The sequence below is a fragment of the Toxorhynchites rutilus genome, chromosome 3, assembly GCF_029784135.1.
Source record: "Toxorhynchites rutilus septentrionalis strain SRP chromosome 3, ASM2978413v1, whole genome shotgun sequence".
Classification (NCBI taxonomy): Eukaryota; Metazoa; Arthropoda; class Insecta; order Diptera; family Culicidae; genus Toxorhynchites; species Toxorhynchites rutilus.
The window spans coordinates 183,823,341-183,842,622 of record NC_073746.1 but is presented as its reverse complement, the minus strand read 5'-3'; the positions used below and the strand labels follow the sequence as shown (position 1 = coordinate 183,842,622).

The following is a 19,282-nucleotide window of genomic DNA, read 5'->3' as shown; positions in this document are numbered from 1 at the left end:
ATTCGTGATCGTGGATAATATTTTCTCGTCTAAGCATCAATGACTTTCGCTTTCACAGATTCCTGGCGACTATAATGAACCTAGCCAAAACAAAACACCTGCAATATCATCGTGATCGATGATTTCGTTGATCTACAACCCTTGATTCTTAAACCATGCTAAATATTGTCCGGAAAAAAATTGTGCCGATTCTAAGGGAGAAAACAAAAGCATAAGCGTTCTGGATCGTTGGAATTCTCAAAAAATAAAAACGAAGCAGTTTTGTTATCAAGGGCGAAAGTTGAATAAAAATCTTCACTTATGTCGTGATTTCTAATAATACAAAAATTTCAACATTCTACATGTTTTTGGGTGCCTTCATCCTGATAGAATTCATGACCCTCTATTATCGATTGGAATAAATTGATCGATCCTAGTTCATGTGCGTTTCCTCCGAAATATACATTTCACGGAAGAAGTTCAACCATTTGAAAAAATATGAGTGTTTGACCAGGCAGCACTATCAGGCAACTCAATCTTTTTATTGATGAATACAGAGTACTCAAGGTGGCCGTTAAATTCAACAAATTTCGTAAACACAGAACAGATCTCATCCAATTTTGACTATAATCATAAATGTTTTTTTAGGGGGTCTTCGTAGCTTAATTGGTTGAGTGTCCGCTACTAAGCGAACGATCATGAGCTCATAACTCAGGGCCCCTCAACTGACCATCTTTGTGTGTTATTTCTAGCTACTATGTCCACGCCACAATCATCATGTGACGGTAATCCCAGTCCCTTACCGATCACATTTTCGGTCTGCTGCATCGGTAATTGGCACTATTGATAACGCAACAAAGGAAGCCTCATATCAACAGTCCCGCTGTCCCAACTGTGAACATTCGAACAATAGCAATATTTTTACGCCGAAAAAAAGCGACATGTGTTGTGCATCGGTAGTATAGGTATTCTCTTACGCCTAAACGGCTACTGTGTTATAGATAAAAAAAAAAAACAAATGTTTATCGATAGATAGCGATACCTATACGTCTCAAAAATGGTAACAGTGTAATGTACAACAAAAGTTATCTTAAGATAAAAAATGTACACGAATGAATTCGGCTCTGTTACAGCTGAATTGCTGAATGAGCCTAATAAAAAATTAACTGTTGAGATAAAAAAATAAATAAATGTTTTACTTTGAAAAAAGATTTAATGTGTCCACGTGGACATTATCGAAACCCCCTTCCCCTCTACCGTGGACATTTTCGTAACCCCAACCCCAAATTGTTCACGTAGTATGTGGATAGCTCCTATGTAAGGTAAATTAAAAATTTATTATTAATAATAATGGAACTAATATGAAAGGTTATAGAAGTCTTCATATACAGTAAGTTACATCTAATTTGACATACCGAGACATCGCTCCGTGACGGCTAGAGGCGATTGTGACTTGTGATTCGTGATGACAGTGGTACAGCGTCGACGTCTGGTGGCGACTTTCAATAAGGGGTTGGTTCCCAAACTCGTTAGTGTAATCTCTATCAGATTTGAAAATGAATAAAAACTTTCACGTCAAATAATTTAATTACTTGAAACACGTATTTCTGACTTTCATTTAATGAGATTTGATGAGATTTTTTCGCCACCTGAAAAAAAAGGTTTACATTGAACCCATTTTATGCCAAGCATTGGAAAGTAAATACTTATTGTGCACCCGTGGCCGAGTGGTTAGCGTCTCACATTATCCTGTCGGGTGTACGGGTTCGATTCCCGTTCTAGCCGGGAGATTTTTCGTCAAAGAAATTTTCTTTCGACTTGCACTGTGGTCACGCGTATTCTAGAGCTTGCCACTCCAGAGTATATTCAAGGCGTTTTATTTGGCTTAAGAAATCTCAACTAAGTATTAATCAATGACGCTAGTTAATGCATACGTTGAGACGGCAAAAGTTCCACAGAGAACGTTAACGCCATTCAAGAGTGAAAAGTAAATAACCTCACATAACCTAACAAAAAACAAAACCTTACAAAATTTAAAAAATAACTTTTCTACAATATTACTTTGATAAAAAATCACACATTGTTATGTAGGAAAAAAAAAACCCATTGTATTGAACCTCCTACAGGAACAAAAATGTAGGTTTTGGCCAATGTTTTTGTTTGGCGCTTCTTGGATTTTTTGTCATTTTCCGCAAAATGGAAGAACGGAAAAAATAATTCTTGAAGATTGGGGTTTCTGTAACGCCAGTACTCTAAATTACACCAATGGTTTTTGTTAAAAAAATAGTTTTTACAGCTTGGTCGTTAATGGTTTAAATAGAAATCAATTACTCTCTGACACTCCCCTAAACTAGTAAATGAAGCTCAATGCCGTCAACGTGAATTGGACATTCGCGATAGCAGTGGTACAGTGTCGACGTCTGATTTTCAATCTGGAGCCACAATTTGGGTTCCAAACTCGATGTTTACAAAAATGTCCAATTAAAGCTTGAACTTGAGCTTGAGCTTGGGTAGACTTTACACATCCTAGTTGCTCTTCGTGATAGACCTGATCCAGCAAAATTGCACAAAGAACACACTGAATGACGCTTGGGAGTAGCAAATCATTCTCATTGTACAAGTTTTGGTGATACGAACTTTGAATAGTTAATAACAACGCTGGCCACGTCCCCAAGGGAAGGGAAGGAATGTTAGTAAGATAATCGCCGCCCGAAAAGCAGAAGTGTCGCTTCTATAGCGTGCTTCACTAGCGATTATCATGGGAGGGATAGTTGTTAGTGGACAGAGGTAAGAATCAGGAATCAGTGAGGCAAGTAATATTATTATGTAAATGCGAACTATCGAACCCTCTGCGAAACAAAAATCTGAAAATCTCATTTGTTAACAAAAAAAAAATGGTGGCAAAGATTATCTTTGGGTATCCTGATAGGGTAAACTTGCAACATTAATTGGACCGGCTATATATTCTAGTATTCATCACTTTTTTTTTGAAATTCTAACGCGTCGACGGAAAACCTGACAAGGTAATCGAGGGAACTCATCTAAAGGCAATCGACCCGGCGGAATGTTGCGTTATTTTTGGTAAACCTGATAAGGTCACCAAGAAATCTTCTTTAGAAACAATCGTACTCTATATCGCGCTTCAATCGCGACGACGGAGAGTTACCCTTGGAAAACCTGAGAAGAATACCGAGAAAACTTCCATAGAAACAATCATCCCTTCGATATTTTCCGTTATTCAACACGTGTACGTTTTTGTGCCGTGGTTTTTCTCTCCGGAAAACCACTAGTCCTTTCTCCAGAGAACACATTACCACTAACGTCTAGCATCATGCACTCAACACAAAAACACTTTTTAAAATAATACAGAGAAAGAGGACTCTCTTCACTCAGTACGCAGCACCGTAGTACACACGGATGCGAGTCCAACATGGAGAGGGATGGCATCCTCTCTCGCATATCATTCCAATTCACCACGCTAGACAGAGCCACTGCCACACATTACATTCAAGAGAACTGCACTTCTCTTACTAAGCCTTTTCAATCTGAATTAGAGATGGGCTAAGCCAGTGGTGGCTAGGTATAGCTATGACGTGGGTCGCATCAGGTGTTTCATCATATCCGCGGGCCGTAATGATTTCTTCCCCATGATAAAATATGATGAAATGTAAATAAGTAAAATGTAAAATAGAATATAAATATAAAATATACAGATTCAACCGTAATGTTTGTATGGCTCACTACAGCATTTAAATTAAAAACTATTTGTTTTATAATATTAACCCCAATAAAATAATCGTAGTTAAATTGGGTGTTTATTCAGCTATTGAAAAAAATGTTACATTATTTATTAATTTATTTCAAAATAGGAAATGCTGAAATACAAACATACTCCTACGCCGTTTCGATTTTTACTAGACAACTTTTTTAAGCCTGTTGATTGGACGATACGCAAAGCGAATTCTCCAAATGATCGTCAATTATTTTGCTCATTGATTTCGATTGTTTCATTTGTTTCATAACGAAAAACTCAACTTCTCATAAATGTTGACAAAAATGGATCCAAATAAAGAAGCAATAACAAGAGAATGTTTCCTTATTTCTGAAAATAGCGCTTCTGGAACAAATTTAGAGAAGAAATCCAAAAGAACATATCAAATTTGTTACGCAGTTCTGAATTACACTGCATTTCAATGAGTCACATTTGTATTTTTTAAGGGGCATGTTCATCAAGGGAACTGAATGGAATAGAAAAAGCTTCGAGAAATCATTATTGTGCTTTGATGTTCCCAAATCTATGAGAAAAATCAACCTTCATTGCCTGGGGTGCGTCAACGTACTTCCTAGTTGACCAGAGTACGTTTATGACAAAGTAGTCTGGACTGACTAGTGTGTCAATAGTAGTGAGGCTGTGACGTGTTAGTTTTGCAAGGAACATGGTATGGTATTATAAATTTGTCTAATCCGATTAGGTTTTCTTTCTAATCAAAACCTTGGGGAAAAAATTTGGTTCGGCAATACGGATTTTAGCTTCCTGAAGGTTTCTGTAGCTCTCCGATACCTCTTGCCGCAATACTTGAATTAAGCTATCAGAACCGGCCTATTAGATGATGGTGCTACTCCCAATTTCCTTTGACGGAATATCCCTCTCGGGATAGTCATGTTTCCTCCCATTAGAAAACTGGACCGATTCTGCGGATGTTTTTAATGGATTCAACTCTTGCTTTGTGTCAATCAAGACATTTCGGCCAGCCTTCCGGTTTTGATTTCCCGAGGCATGAGAATCGTTGGCCTATCTGGCACTATATGACACTAAATAAACTATTTTGTGTACTAATTGTATAATCTGGATTTGTTTCAATTTACCTGTTCGTATCAGTTTTCGACGATGTTGTACATCCAAGCCATCGATATTCATGAAACAATCTGGACTAAAGTGAAGCGAGCAAATGTACAAGTTTTTAGTATTGCTGTTTAGGTCCGTCCGAAGAATCGAAGCCATTTCTTCCGAATGGTCACATCCATCGGGAATCGATGAAATGATATCACAATTTATCATTGTTTCATAATTTCGTTGTTTTCATAATTCCGTTGGACTCGGGCCCGGGCATCGATGACCGAACGCTCACACATCGAGCCATAGAGTTGTCTGAAAATGGAAATATGGTTTCAAAAAGCAGCAAAGAAACAACACGTCCTGAGTAATAGTTCCGTAATTTAATTTTAAAGGTTCACTAACTCCTCTATCTCACGTGCAATAGACATACAGGGTGGGCCATTTAAAGTGGAAGGATTTGTTTTTGCAATAGCAAAGTAGAGAAGTGGAATTTTAAATTTTTTTTTTGAAATTCATTTATTTTGGTCCAAGGAGATTTGTTCTAACTACTTTTTGATTATGATATCTCGTAAATGACCGCCTCTGGCCTTGAGCGCAAAATGTGCCCTTTTTTCGGCATTTTCCATCCATGCCCAATGTTTCGGCCGATATGGCAGCAATTTCTTGTCGGATATTGTCTTTCAGCGCAGCCAGGGTCCTTGGTTTACCAGTGTATACCTTGGATTTAAAATATCCCCATAAAAAAAAGTCAGGAGGCGTCAAATCAGGTGATCTCGGTGGCCAGTCATAATCGCCGTTTTTCGATATTAATCTTCCGGGGAACATTTCGCGCAATAATTTGGTCGTGGCAGCCGCTGTATGGCATGTAGCGCCGTCCTGTTGGAACTAGTAATTGTCCAATTCATTTTCACGAACAAATGGCAATAAAAAATCGGTTATCATTGTCCGATAACGTTCCCCATTCACGGTTACCGTTGCTCCATTTTCGTTTTCAAAGAAGTACGGGCCGATGACTTTATCGGCATAAATGCCACACCACACAGTAACTTTTTGATCGTAAAGAGGTTGCGTTTCGATGAATTGAGGGTTTTCAGTAGCATAAAACCGACAATTTTGTTTATTCACTCCTCCATTCAAGTTGAAATGCGCCTCATCAGACATTATGATTTTTTGCCAAAAGCCACAATTGAGAAGTTATTTTGAATGTACAGCTGAACAATTTCAGCGCGTTGTTTAGGTGTGTATTGTTCCATGGTTAAAATTGTACTGAAATGACGCTTCCAACGCGGTATGACATTTGTTAATCTGACATCTCTGTCAAAAGTTATGGGGTTGCCAGATGCTTCCACTTTAAATGGCCCACCCTGTATTTTAAAAAAAAGTAGCAAAACACGTAATATTCGTAACAAAAAAAAAACACTTCTTATGTTGACGATACTTTGTGAATTATCAGTGTCAGAAAATGAGCAAAACTAAATTTTTCCATTTGTTTTTCGAACAACATGAATTAGCTTTGGTTTTTGACGTAAAACTATGTCTTTGATTTCTTTATAGGGGGGTCACTCTACGAAAAATGTAACGATTTATTGAGAGTTTTCAAGCGTATATTACGCAAAATCGTTATTGTGATATATGTTATGTAGTATAACATGAGACAGCAAAATTTATGTAGCATTTTTTTGCTTAAAACATGGACAGTGAATATAGTAAAAAAAGTAAACAATCTGGCAATAAAAATGGGTATTTCATTTCGATGTTACTAGCTACAGGTAAACTTCGATATAACGTACATTTCACTTTCAAAATTGTACGTTGTATCGAATTATACGTTATATCGAAGCATAATAAAGTACTCACAAACGTAGTCTATAATACATTATTGTGTTGCTGTTTTAGTAAAGTTAATGAACAACTTCAATCAGAAGACGAAGCCAGCCTTTCTCATGATGTTTCCCTTCGTACTGTTGATTGAAGCTTGATTCATTTAGAATCTGGATTCACAAAACCAGCTGTATTTCGGGATTGATTGAAGGTACAAAACTTGTTTTAGCATCACAATACAGATAATTCATCGTTCTATCAGGAAAAAAAAATATTGATTTTTTTTTTCCTTTACACTTTGGAAATGTGTACGTTATATCGAGGTAAAATGTACGTTATATCGAGTGACGTTATATCGAGGGTACGCTATAACGAGGGTACGTTATATCGAAGTTTCCCTGTACTCGTTTTCCCTCACAGCGCAAAGATCAATTTTATTGTCTACATACAGTGGCCGAGTGGATAGTATCACATCTAACATGCCGAGGTTCGGATTCGATTCCCGTTCTGGTCGGAGGAATTCAAAATCAAAGAAATTTCCTCCGACTTGGACTGTGGTTACGCGTATTTTAGAGCTTGCCACTCAAGGATGCATTCTAGGCGTGCTATTTGGCATAGAAATCTCAACCAGTAGAAATGACGCAAGTAACACTACGTTGAGACGGCGAAGTTCCTCTGGGAACGTTAGTGCCATTTAAGAAAAAGAAGAATGTTAGCTGGAACCCAACATCAATAGACAGTTAATCATTGATATCATTTTTTGAGATTTTTTGATTCGTATGGGATTTATATTTTTGAAATTTTGTGGGGAAAGATAAGGTGCTTCTTCATTAAAATTTTTAAATTGTATGTGAAAATATGTTATATGGCCGACAATAGTATATGTTATAATCATCAATAGTATATGTTATAATCATCAAGCGCACAAGATATGTGCAAGTTTTCATATTTTCTGTCAGCACAAAACACAGGTTCCATGTAAGATCATATTTCATTTCATAATGGTTCATTCTATTTTAACTATCAATCAATCATACAAACAATCACGACAACACGTACACGCAATAGGCCAAACAATCGATTTTTTTTTTAATAAATTCGTTTATTTTTACAGGCTCAGTTACATAAGTTTAAAGGAGCCGAAATCTTAAATATATTTTTAAAACTATATATATGAACAATTTTCTTATATCTATGGTTTAGATACTAAATAATGTGGGAAACCGATTACTCGCGATGGACTCGAGATTAGAAGGGTGACATATTTTTCTCAGGAAAAGGATGGGGTATAAGGAAATTATTACAATGTTGATAATCACACACACTCAATTCTTAAATCTATTCGTACATCTATTGTGAATTTACATTTCATTCTCCTGTTTATAGCAAGCGGACCAATTACTCACAAAGGAAGAAATGGAGGGTATAAGGATATAAGGATAATCACACACGAACATCGATAGATTTAAGGAAAACATATATTTGGGACATGTAATCAAGGTCTAACCGAGCCAACACATCTCTCACCGGCATAAACAATGGATTGAAAGCAACGAAAAAACTTTTTTCTCAACTTGCCCTCACTAGAAGATTTTATGTTTACCTAATTCATGAATCGCCCTAACTCCCCCAGATTTTTTTTTCTGATAATCAGGAAGTATATAAACGTTACGCGGAATTAAAAAATATATAGCTTTGCCTTTTGAACTAGAAAATCTAATTTAGTTTTTAATCTCAAATCGAGTATATTTCAACAAAATAAACTCTGCGTTAGATGCATTTTGCTGGTAAATAACAATATCGTTTTATTTTTATACAAGCGTTCTCGTTATATTTATCCGTTCCATCCAGCGCAAATCAGTTCAGCTGCACTCGTTCGTTCGCAAACAGTTCGCCCGCAAACACTTCGTTCTCAAACTGTTCACTCTCAATCAGTTCGTTCTCAAACAGTTCCTTCCTATACAGTTCAATCGCAAACAGTTCGTTTTGAACCAGTTTTTCCTATACAGTTCACTCGCTAACAGTTCGTTCAGAAACAGTTCACTCCCAATCAGTTCGCTCTCAAACAGTTCACTCGCGAACCGATCTTTCGGAATCAGTTCGTGGTGAGAACTACCGTTCTTTGAAAAGGAACGACCATTCGTTCTCTCTTTCTGGTGGAGTAATTCATTCGTACCGTTCGTGTACGGTTTGCCCATCTCTAAAGTGAATAGAAAGGGACAGAAGTAATGAAAATACATGAACACACAACGTGGAATTATTTTTTCATCGACATCTCAATTCGAATATGATCATGATATTACTGATTTTGTTTCACTTATTCCATATTCATGGAAATAACAACTGTAGGCCACATCACAATAAAATCCTGTCAGGAAATTATTTCGGAATGTTTTGGAAACATCATTCCTCCAACACAGCACATAAACAATTCCACCACCATTATGAAAAAAAAACCAAATAAGAACGGAGCGAAAACACGTCTTCACATGATGAAAAAACCCCTTCAGCTCATGGAAACCCCCCTTTACAAAAATATCTAATTATTCGTGTCGCACCACAGGTCATACAATCACCTAATACCAGGGACAGACATACAGCTGTACTTGCGTTGTACGTGTACAGCGTTGTACAGGTACCATCGTACCATGACAGACATACTTTGGTTGTACATTGTACCGTATGTCAAACTGACAATCAGATATTTTTCCAATTTCCACCACATATTTCAATGAAAAAGGTTTTTATTTAGTATCTAAACTATCAAACACAACAAACAAGTTTCCAATCTGAGTTATTAACTTAAGAGAAAGTCAATGAAAAGAATGTATACCAAATGTTTTGATTCGTTTTGTTCATGCTACCCACCACTAACCGTCTATGGCGCTGCGCACAGTATAACTGTAGCCATGTACAGCGGAAAAATAGGTCGGTACAGGTACAGCGATTGTACCGAGTTGCTTGCATGGTTCTAGCGCTGTACATGGTGACAGACATACAATGTTCGGAGTACAACGCAAGTACAGCTGTATGTCTGTCCCTGGTATAAATGTCGAATAAGAAGTAACTTACTGTACTTTGAAGCGTCTTCACAAAATTTAATACATACTTCCTAGTGAATTAAATGTCATCAAAACTGGCATCCCTGGTTCTCCAACAACATTAACATAAAACCCATAAAACGTCTTAAAACAAAACAAACAAGATTGAAATATCGACAATTCATTGCTTTTTAGTTGCTATTTTTGTAAAATAACGCTTAAATATTTGTTATATTCGTGTTAATTTTTTTTCTTAATTTTCTTTAGTGATCCCTCCAACGATCCTTACATTGCATTTGAAGTAGGTTACAACACACGAGACTACGATGGACGATCAAGGATGCCCACGTTGTAAGACAACCAAATATCGGAATCCATCCTTAAAACTCATGGTCAATGTTTGCGGGCACACGCTTTGCGAAAGTTGTGTAGAGTTGCTTTTTCTGAAAGGATCTGGCTCTTGCCCTGAGTGTAACGTAGCATTACGCCGTAGTAATTTTCGGGTGCAATTGTTCGAGGATTCCAATGTGGATAAGGAAGTCCAGATCCGGAAACGAATCTTGAAGGACTTCAATAAGAAAGAGGATGACTTCAACACTTTGGATGAGTATAATGATTACCTTGAAATGATCGAAGAGATAGTTTTTAATCTATGCAACAATATTGATATTATCAACACCAACAAACGAATTGAACAATTCAAAAAAGACAATAGAGATTTGATACTGAAAAATAAAACGAAGCTCAGCAAGGATGAGCTCGAGTTGGAGGAGCTTATAGAGATTGAAAAGGAACAGAGTGAACAACGTAAAAAAGAACTTGCGATGATCGAGGCAGAAAATCGGAAACAGAAAGCCAAGAACAAAGAAGATTTGATAGATTCTCTAATGGCAAGTTATGAGGACGCCAGTGCAATTGTCGATAAGTTTGCTCAACGAGCAGAGCAGCAACAGCTACCACTGCCTAAGCCTTTAGCGCCGCCGGCGCCAAAACAAACACATTTCTCCACCGGCATCAAGTTTCAGTATCAACAACACGGATTTCTTCCTCTACCTAAGATAGAAGAGGGACCCACTTATGTCTACGAGCCTCAAATATTCCCAAAAGAAGGACCGGCGACACCTACATTGTCTGATATTGATAGCAAAGGATACATAAGACATATTAGGTATTATTTGTTGATGAAATTTCATTCATATTGATTTATTGCATTTTGTTTTTCAGGGTGGAAACACTTTCTGAGCGTGCAGGGGGTTTCAGGACCAATATTTCATGCTTACGAGCGATACAGGACGCTCTTGTTGGACTTTACCATGGCTGTTAAAATACAATAAATGAGTAGTTATAAACATCTAACGTCGTTTTCTTTCTGCTGTCTCTTTCGTCACACCACTTTTACTTCACCAAAATTTTCATTCGTTCAATTACTGCTTAACGATGCGATTAGCGCCTGTGCTCCTAATCCAAGAATGGTTATTAGAGTGCCAATGGATGTATGGGAAAAAAGTGTGTTATTTAGTTGATTTACTGTTATCTCGAAATTTTTTTTTCTGTTAGCAATTTGTCGGCACTTGGTCGTTTTTGTCTGAAAAGTCGATTTTTGACGAAATTTTTTTTTGTGATAGGAGTAAATCTTGATGTTTCATGCAATTCTAAGACATTTGGCATCAAAAAACCTTTTTTGAAAACCCCGATATCCTTTACTCCCCCTTGGGTGATGTTTCGATTTTCAGAAAACTAAAATTTTGAGATCTGCCGCAATAGTAAATGAAGTCCGTATGAGCCAATATTTTGCAGAGGGTATTTTATCGTGCTAATCAACATTTCGCAGCAAGTTCCGAATGAAAAATCGAGATAATTATTTTTATTGGCACTTAAAACCATACGTTTCGTCTCGTATTCCGAAAAAAAACTAAGTCCCAGAGTGTCGATTTTTGACAAAACAATTATTTCGAGATGACACTAGATCTCGACGTTTCATGCAATTTGAAGACATTTGGCATAAATTTTTTTTTTCGAAAACCCCGATTTCCTTTACTCCCTCCCCCCTTGGGTGATTTTTCGGTTTTCAAAAAACTCAAGCTGTGCGACGTTAGTAAATGAAGTTCGATTGAGCTTATATTTTGCATAGGGTAGTTTTTCGTGGGAATCAACATTTTTAATCAAGTTCGCTTTGAAAATTCGAGATGGCCATTTTCATTGGCACTCTAAGGCCATGTTCTCACTGCAGCGGGGCGTCAACGTGGCGTGAACGGGCGTGTTCACTGCTCGCCACGATATTTTAATTCACTCACATTGCACCGTGCCAGCGCGTGTCTTCGGCGTGTTTTATACAAATTGCAAATTGGTTTATTTTTAAATATTCCAACATCGTTGGACGTATCCGGGAAAAAATCGGACGGTAAAAAACGTAAAAAGTAAAAAAACACAAAAAAATAAAATTATGTCACTACTGCAAACAAACATATGCAAGAGAGAAGCGGAGAAGTACAAACATCGCCGGCGTGAAGTGTTTTCATATGCGCGTCAGCCACACGTCAAAACCCCGCTCACGACACGTCAGCCTGATGTGAACACATTGGTAAGAACACACACGATTAATCGTAAGCATCACACGCCCCGCCCAAGCCACGCTGACGCCCCGCTGCAGTGAGACCAAGGCCTAATGGTTATATATCTATCTTGCATATAGAGGAAGTGGGGGCATAGTGGCCACCCTAAGTAATGTGCCTATTTCCAGCGTCCACATACCGATTCATTCTTTTCTCATTTTTCTTTAAGATAGCAAACGGCTTTTACTATGAAAAATCAAAATAGTACACTTTTCATCATTAGAAAAAAATGTGAAAAATCGAACTTTTTTTTGCTTGGAGGTAAAGTGTCAATCAATTTAAATTTGCATACAAAAACGTAGTAAGAAACACATAACGTTCCGCATAAAGTGCGATTCACATACAACATCCACGTCACGTTCACGTCCCGTCACGTCAAGTTACGTCAGTTATTCTACCATGCAATTCTTATGAAAACATTCACATACACCGGCGGCATAACAACCCGTCAGCGACCGTCCATCGAATACGACCGGCAGGATTTGTAGAAAAGAATATTCGACGGAGACGGACGGTTCGTTGGGGTTCTGTCTGGGCTTTGTGTCTCAGCTTTTGTTTTGAGTTTGGTTGTATTCTTTATGCCAACATATCTCTTAGTTCCAAATTTCGGAGACAAAATCATCTGCGACTAGCTGAGAAAAATAACCTATATATTATTATTGTTGAATAAGGGTCGGGACTACGGGGTTTAACCATTTAAATAATATAATTCAATGATTTTCATTGAATTTTTCTAAATTTAGAATTGGTTCTAGGCATGTTGATTCGAAAGAGGGCATTGCAATTTAAAACTGTTGTAGGTGGCGACACCATGAATAACATCAAATAAATCATTCGTTTGACATTTGACGTGACGGTGCTGCTGCAAGCATAGACTGCATGTGTGAATTGGCCGAGACGGTGACGGAACGTGGACGTTCTTTTCCGTAACGTTCTATGTGAATCGCACATAATGAGGAATGGTTTAGTTGGACCGGCATATTTATCAAGGGTCAAAGCCACAAAAGGATCTTCTTCAGGAGCAGAATGTGCTGTGGCTTTAGTAAACAGAACATTGTAAGTTGTTATTCACATATGACCACTTTGCCCCCAAACATCAAAATAATTTCTATGCTAATTAATCGCTGAGATTAAACAAAATATCATGTAGGAATCTTGCATGTAGGAATTATGCTAGATGTTGAAACCTCACGATTTGATACCATATCAATCGATGTACACTGTATGAATATGCTTTAAAAAAGATTCATGTGAAAAATTTACACTTAAAAACAGGAAGTAGGTTATATCTATGGTATAATCGCAAGGGTGACGTAGGACTATCGTTGATTTAGAGATCATTATGTGAAGTTGAATCTAAATCCATTCTGAACGAATGAATGAATGAATATTTGGGAGACTTCGAAAACGAGAGCGTTACGTTGGAGGCACAAGGTTTTATGCATCCAATATAGGATACGAAAAACCTTGTTCTGAAGAATAATCTTCAGAAGCTAACATGCTAACTGTACTTGATTGACAAATCACAAACCCAAATGTATTTGATCACAGTGTTACATGGAAAGAAAACATTCAAATAAACTCTTTAACATGAATATATTTTGAAAATTCCCAAAGGAACTGGCAGATTATTTTCAGTAACGATTAGATATTTCCACATTTTCCTCGATACTGGAAGCCCACCAGTGGTTAATGCCAACTCGATAACCACCTGTTAATAGCACTTGATTGAAACATATTTGGTCACAGTGTTACATGGATAGAAAACATTCAATTAAACTCTTTCACATGAATATATTTTGAAAATTCCCAAAGGAACTGGCAGATTATTTTCCAGCAATGATTAGATCTTTCCGGAACTTTCTCGATGCTGAATGGCATCCAAACGGAAAGAGTTCTGCGCGTGTATGTGTCGATCCTTCGCCGTCCACCTCCTCCAGCACGTTAGGCAACGATGTTGTCTTGTCGATGTTCTCACGAAAAATGAATGTGTCTCACCACCAGAATATCGCTTAAGTATGCTTTTTGTGTGTGATTGAATCGAGAGAAGGTGTGGTTTACGATGACAATTTGGAAGGCAAACTAGAGGGGAATGAACTCTCTGAGCTCGGAACTTTCGGCGACTGAGCAATAATCGATTGCGGGCGCATACAATATTGGATACGGAAATATCCTACTGATGGGGAAGAATAATCTTCTGAAGCTATCCTGTTAATTGCGATTAATTGAAAAACCACAAAACCAAATGTATTTGATCACAGTGTTACATGGAAAGAAAACATTCAAATAAACTCATTCACATGAATATATTTTGAAAATGCCCAAAGGAACTGGCAGATTATTTTCAGTAACGATTAGATATTTCCACATTTTCCTCGATACTGGAAGCCCACCAGTGGTTAATGCCAACTCGATAACCACCTGTTAATAGCACTTGATTGAAACATATTTGGTCACAGTGTTACATGGATAGAAAACATTCAATTAAACTCTTTCACATGAATATATTTTGAAAATTCCCAGAGGAACTGGCAGATTATTTTCAGTAACGATTAGTTATTTCCACATTTTCCTCGATACTGGAAGCCCACCAGTGGTTAATACCAACTCGATAACCACCTGTTAATAGCACATGATTGAAACATATTTGGTCACAGTGTTACATGGATAGAAAACATTCAATTAAACTCTTTCACATGAATATATTTTGAAAATTCCCAAAGGAACTGGCAGATTATTTTCCAGCAATGATTAGATCTTTCCGGAACTTTCTCGATGCTGAATGGCATCCAAACGGAAAGAGTTCTGCGCGTGTATGTGTCGATCCTTCGCCGTTCACCTCCTCCAGCACGTTAGGCAACGATGTTGTCTTGTCGATGTCCTCACGAAAAATGAATGTGTCTCACCACCAGAATATCGCTTAAGTATGCTTTTTGTGTGTGATTGAATCGAGAGAAGGTGTGGTTTACGATGGCAATTTGGAAGGCAAACTAGAGGGGAATGAACTCTCTGAGCTCGGAACTTTCGGCGACTGAGCAATAATCGATTGCGGGCGCATACAATATTGGATACCGAAATATCCTACTGATGGGGAAGAATAATCTTCTGAAGCTATCCTGTTAATTGCGATTGATTGAAAAACCACAAAACCAAATGTATTTGATCACAGTGTTACATGGAAAGAAAACATTCAAATAAACTCTTTAACATGAATATATTTTGAAAATTCCCAAAGGAACTGGCAGATTATTTTCAGTAACGATTAGATATTTCCACATTTTCCTTGATACTGGAAGCCCACCAGTGGTTAATGCCAACTCGATAACCACCTGTTAATAGCACTTGATTGAAATATATTTGGTCACAGTGTTACATGGATAGAAACCATTCAATTAAACTCTTTCACATGAATATATTTTGAAAATTCCCAAAGGAACTGGCAGATTATTTTCAGAAACGATTAGTTATTTCCACATTTTCCTCGATACTGGAAGCCCACCAGTGGTTAATACCAAATCGATAACCACCTGTTAATAGCACATGATTGAAACATATTTGGTCACAGTGTTACATGGATAGAAAACATTCAATTAAACTCTTTCACATGAATATATTTTGAAAATTCCCAAAGGAACTGGCAGATTATTTTCCAGCAATGATTAGATCTTTACGGAACTTTCTCGATGCTGAATGGCATCCAAACGGAAAGAGTTCCGCGCGTGTATGTGTCGATCCTTCGCCGTCCACCTCCTCCAGCACGTTAGGCAACGATGTTGTCTTGTCGATGTCCTCACGAAAAATGAATGTGTCTCACCACCAGAATATCGCTTAAGTATGCTTTTTGTGTGTGATTGAATCGAGAGAAGGTGTGGTTTACGATGGCAATTTGGAAGGCAAACTAGAGGGGAATGAACTCTCTGAGCTCGGAACTTTCGGCGACTGAGCAATAATCGATTGCGGGCGCATACAATATTGGATACGGAAATATCCTACTGATGGGGAAGAATAATCTTCTGAAGCTATCCTGTTAATTGCGATTGATTGAAAAACCACAAAACCAAATGTATTTGATCACAGTGTTACATGGAAAGAAAACATTCAAATAAACTCTTTAACATGAATATATTTTGAAAAGTCCCAAAGGAACTGGCAGATTATTTTCAGTAACGATTAGATATTTCCACATTTTCCTCGATACTGGAAGCCCATCAGTGGTTAATGCCAACTCGATAACCACCTGTTAATAGCACTTGATAGAAACATATTTGGTCACAGTGTTACATGGATAGAAAACATTCAATTAAACTCTTTCACATGAATATATTTTGAAAATTCCCAAAGGAACTGGCAGATTATTTTCCAGCAATGATTAGATCTTTACGGAACTTTCTCGATGCTGAATGGCATCCAAACGGAAAGAGTTCTGCGCGTGTATGTGTCGATCCTTCGCCGTCCACCTCCTCCAGCACGTTAGGCAACGATGTTGTCTTGTCGATGTCCTCACGAAAAATGAATGTGTCTCACCACCAGAATATCGCTTAAGTATGCTTTTTGTGTGTGATTGAATCGAGAGAAGGTGTGGTTTACGATGGCAATTTGGAAGGCAAACTAGAGGGGAATGAACTCTCTGAGCTCGGAACTTTCGGCGACTGAGCAATAATCGATTGCGGGCGCATACAATATTGGATACGGAAATATCCTACTGATGGGGAAGAATAATCTTCTGAAGCTATCCTGTTAATTGCGATTGATTGAAAAACCACAAAACCAAATGTATTTGATCACAGTGTTACATGGAAAGAAAACATTCAAATAAACTCTTTAACATGAATATATTTTGAAAAGTCCCAAAGGAACTGGCAGATTATTTTCAGTAACGATTAGATATTTCCACATTTTCCTCGATACTGGAAGCCCATCAGTGGTTAATGCCAACTCGATAACCACCTGTTAATAGCACTTGATAGAAACATATTTGGTCACAGTGTTACATGGATAGAAAACATTCAATTAAACTCTTTCACATGAATATATTTTGAAAATTCCCAAAGGAACTGGCAGATTATTTTCAGTAACGATTAGATATTTCCACATTTTCCTCGATACTGGAAGCCCACCAGTGGTTAATGCCAACTCGATAACCACCTGTTAATAGCCGCGCGTGTATGTGTGTGTAGCGATGTCTTCCCAGGGAACCGTTTGTGGCATCACTCTCCTCCTGATAGATTCCCTTCTGGCCTAGGGTGCACAAACAGGCTCTTGGTGACACCGTTCATCCGCGCTTTCATGATAAATAAAGAGCTTCACCGCAACAGCGACAACATGCTCCAATCGCTGTTCAATTAGAACTGAGTGGATTTCCGAGCGCCGCTCGCTTATATACCGATTGGTGATTTCAATAGCCTGTTTTGAAAGCAATTTTAAGACTATTGAAACAAGTTTTTGGATCAAAAAGTAACAAGTATATAACGCGTAGACATTTTATCCTTCGAATGAAGTGTTTATCATACCATTTCGTTCAGTTGTTTAGGAGCTATTAACGCTCAAAATCTCGGTCTCCGGCGTAACGCTTTCGTTTTCGAAACTTTGATTTTACACCCCGGTATAGAAATGAAAGACGTAGTCCTACGTCAAAAAAATTGTTCCATTGCCGTCGATCGAACGCACTACGAGCCAAAACGGGCCACCATGCGGGGCAATATGACCAATCCTTTAAACATGTGTTCGATAGGAAATAACGTATCAAGTTCATAAGATGAAAGTTTCTTCTGATTTGCAACTATCACGTAAATTTCACTGTATTTCATTTAGTTTGCATGTACAAAAAATAACAATCTGATCAAAATATTCTATGGTTGTTATTCCGTGCTCAGCTGAAGTTATAGTGCTCACCCAGCAAACATTAAATCGTATAATTTTGCACGTGCCAAGTCTTACAAGAAATCCGAATAAATCATAATCGCATATAATATCAATCAAAGTATGTATCGTGTATATTTGAAATCGCATAAAATGTAAAAACTCGATTTTATATACCATTATCAAATTAAGTCGCATATCGGTATAATAAACATCAATTTTATGATGTACATTGTCGTAAAATATATTTAATCCGCATCATATGCGTATATTACGCTGATGCAGTTTGTGTGTCGTATAAGCGTATAATTTAAATCGATTTAGTACTGTAGTAAATCGTGTTGCATGCTGAAGAAAATCATGAAACAGTAAATCATATTAGATCCTAATAAAGGACATATTACATCATATTGAAATGTCAATGAAATGCTGATGCACTCGAAAGTATTAACCGCTGTTGAATTAAATTTCAGATAGCCGCGCGAGATAGCTGGTGGATGATAATCCAGACGACCGGAGTTCGAACCCACATCGGAGCAGTTTTCACCAAACATCAATCTGTGCCATTTTAAACATTCATTTTCCACTCCCAACACAAGTCAATCAAACAATTATTATTTCTACAAACATAAATACTCATATAAAAAAATGGCGATTCGTGAGGTTATAATATACATTTCACGAAAATATTTTGCGCCATTTGTTTTTTGACGTAGGACTACGTCTTTCATTTCTATACCGGGGTGTAAAATCAAAGTTTCGAAAACGAAAGCGTTACGCCGGAGACCGCGATTTTGAGTGTTAATAGCTCCTAAACAACTGAACGAAATGGTATGATAAACACTTCATTCGAAAGATAAAATGTCTACGCGTTCTATACTTGTTACTTTCTGATCCAAAAACTTGTTTCAATAGTCTTAAATTTGCTTTCAAAATAGGCTATTGAAATCACCAATCGGTATATAAGCGAGCGCCGCTCGGAAATCCACTTAGTTCTAATTGAACAGTGATTTGAGCATGTTGTCGCTGTTGTGGTGAAGCTCTTCATTTATCATGAGAGCGCGGGTGAACGGTGTCACCAAGAGCCTGTTTGTGCACCTTAGGCCAGAAGGGAATCCATCAGGAGGAGAGTG

The 19,282-nt window shown here is 37.6% G+C and overlaps 1 protein-coding gene across 2 annotated transcripts; it reads left to right on the top strand.

Annotated features, from left to right (window-relative positions):
* The first annotated feature begins 9,755 nt into the window (after nt 1-9,755).
* On the top strand, nt 9,756-11,029 carry LOC129777624 (CDK-activating kinase assembly factor MAT1). Of its 2 annotated transcripts, XM_055784001.1 has the most exons (3): nt 9,756-9,884; nt 9,946-10,846; nt 10,903-11,029. In XM_055784001.1, the coding sequence occupies exons 2-3, from the start codon at nt 10,005-10,007 to the stop codon at nt 11,000-11,002; spliced, it is 942 nt and encodes a 313-aa protein (XP_055639976.1). In that variant the 5' UTR covers nt 9,756-9,884; nt 9,946-10,004; the 3' UTR covers nt 11,003-11,029. The 2 variants fall into 2 exon arrangements, with proteins under 2 accessions (XP_055639976.1, XP_055639975.1); XM_055784000.1 differs by having other exon boundaries at nt 9,799-10,846.
* Nucleotides 11,030-19,282: the final 8,253 nt, after the last annotated feature.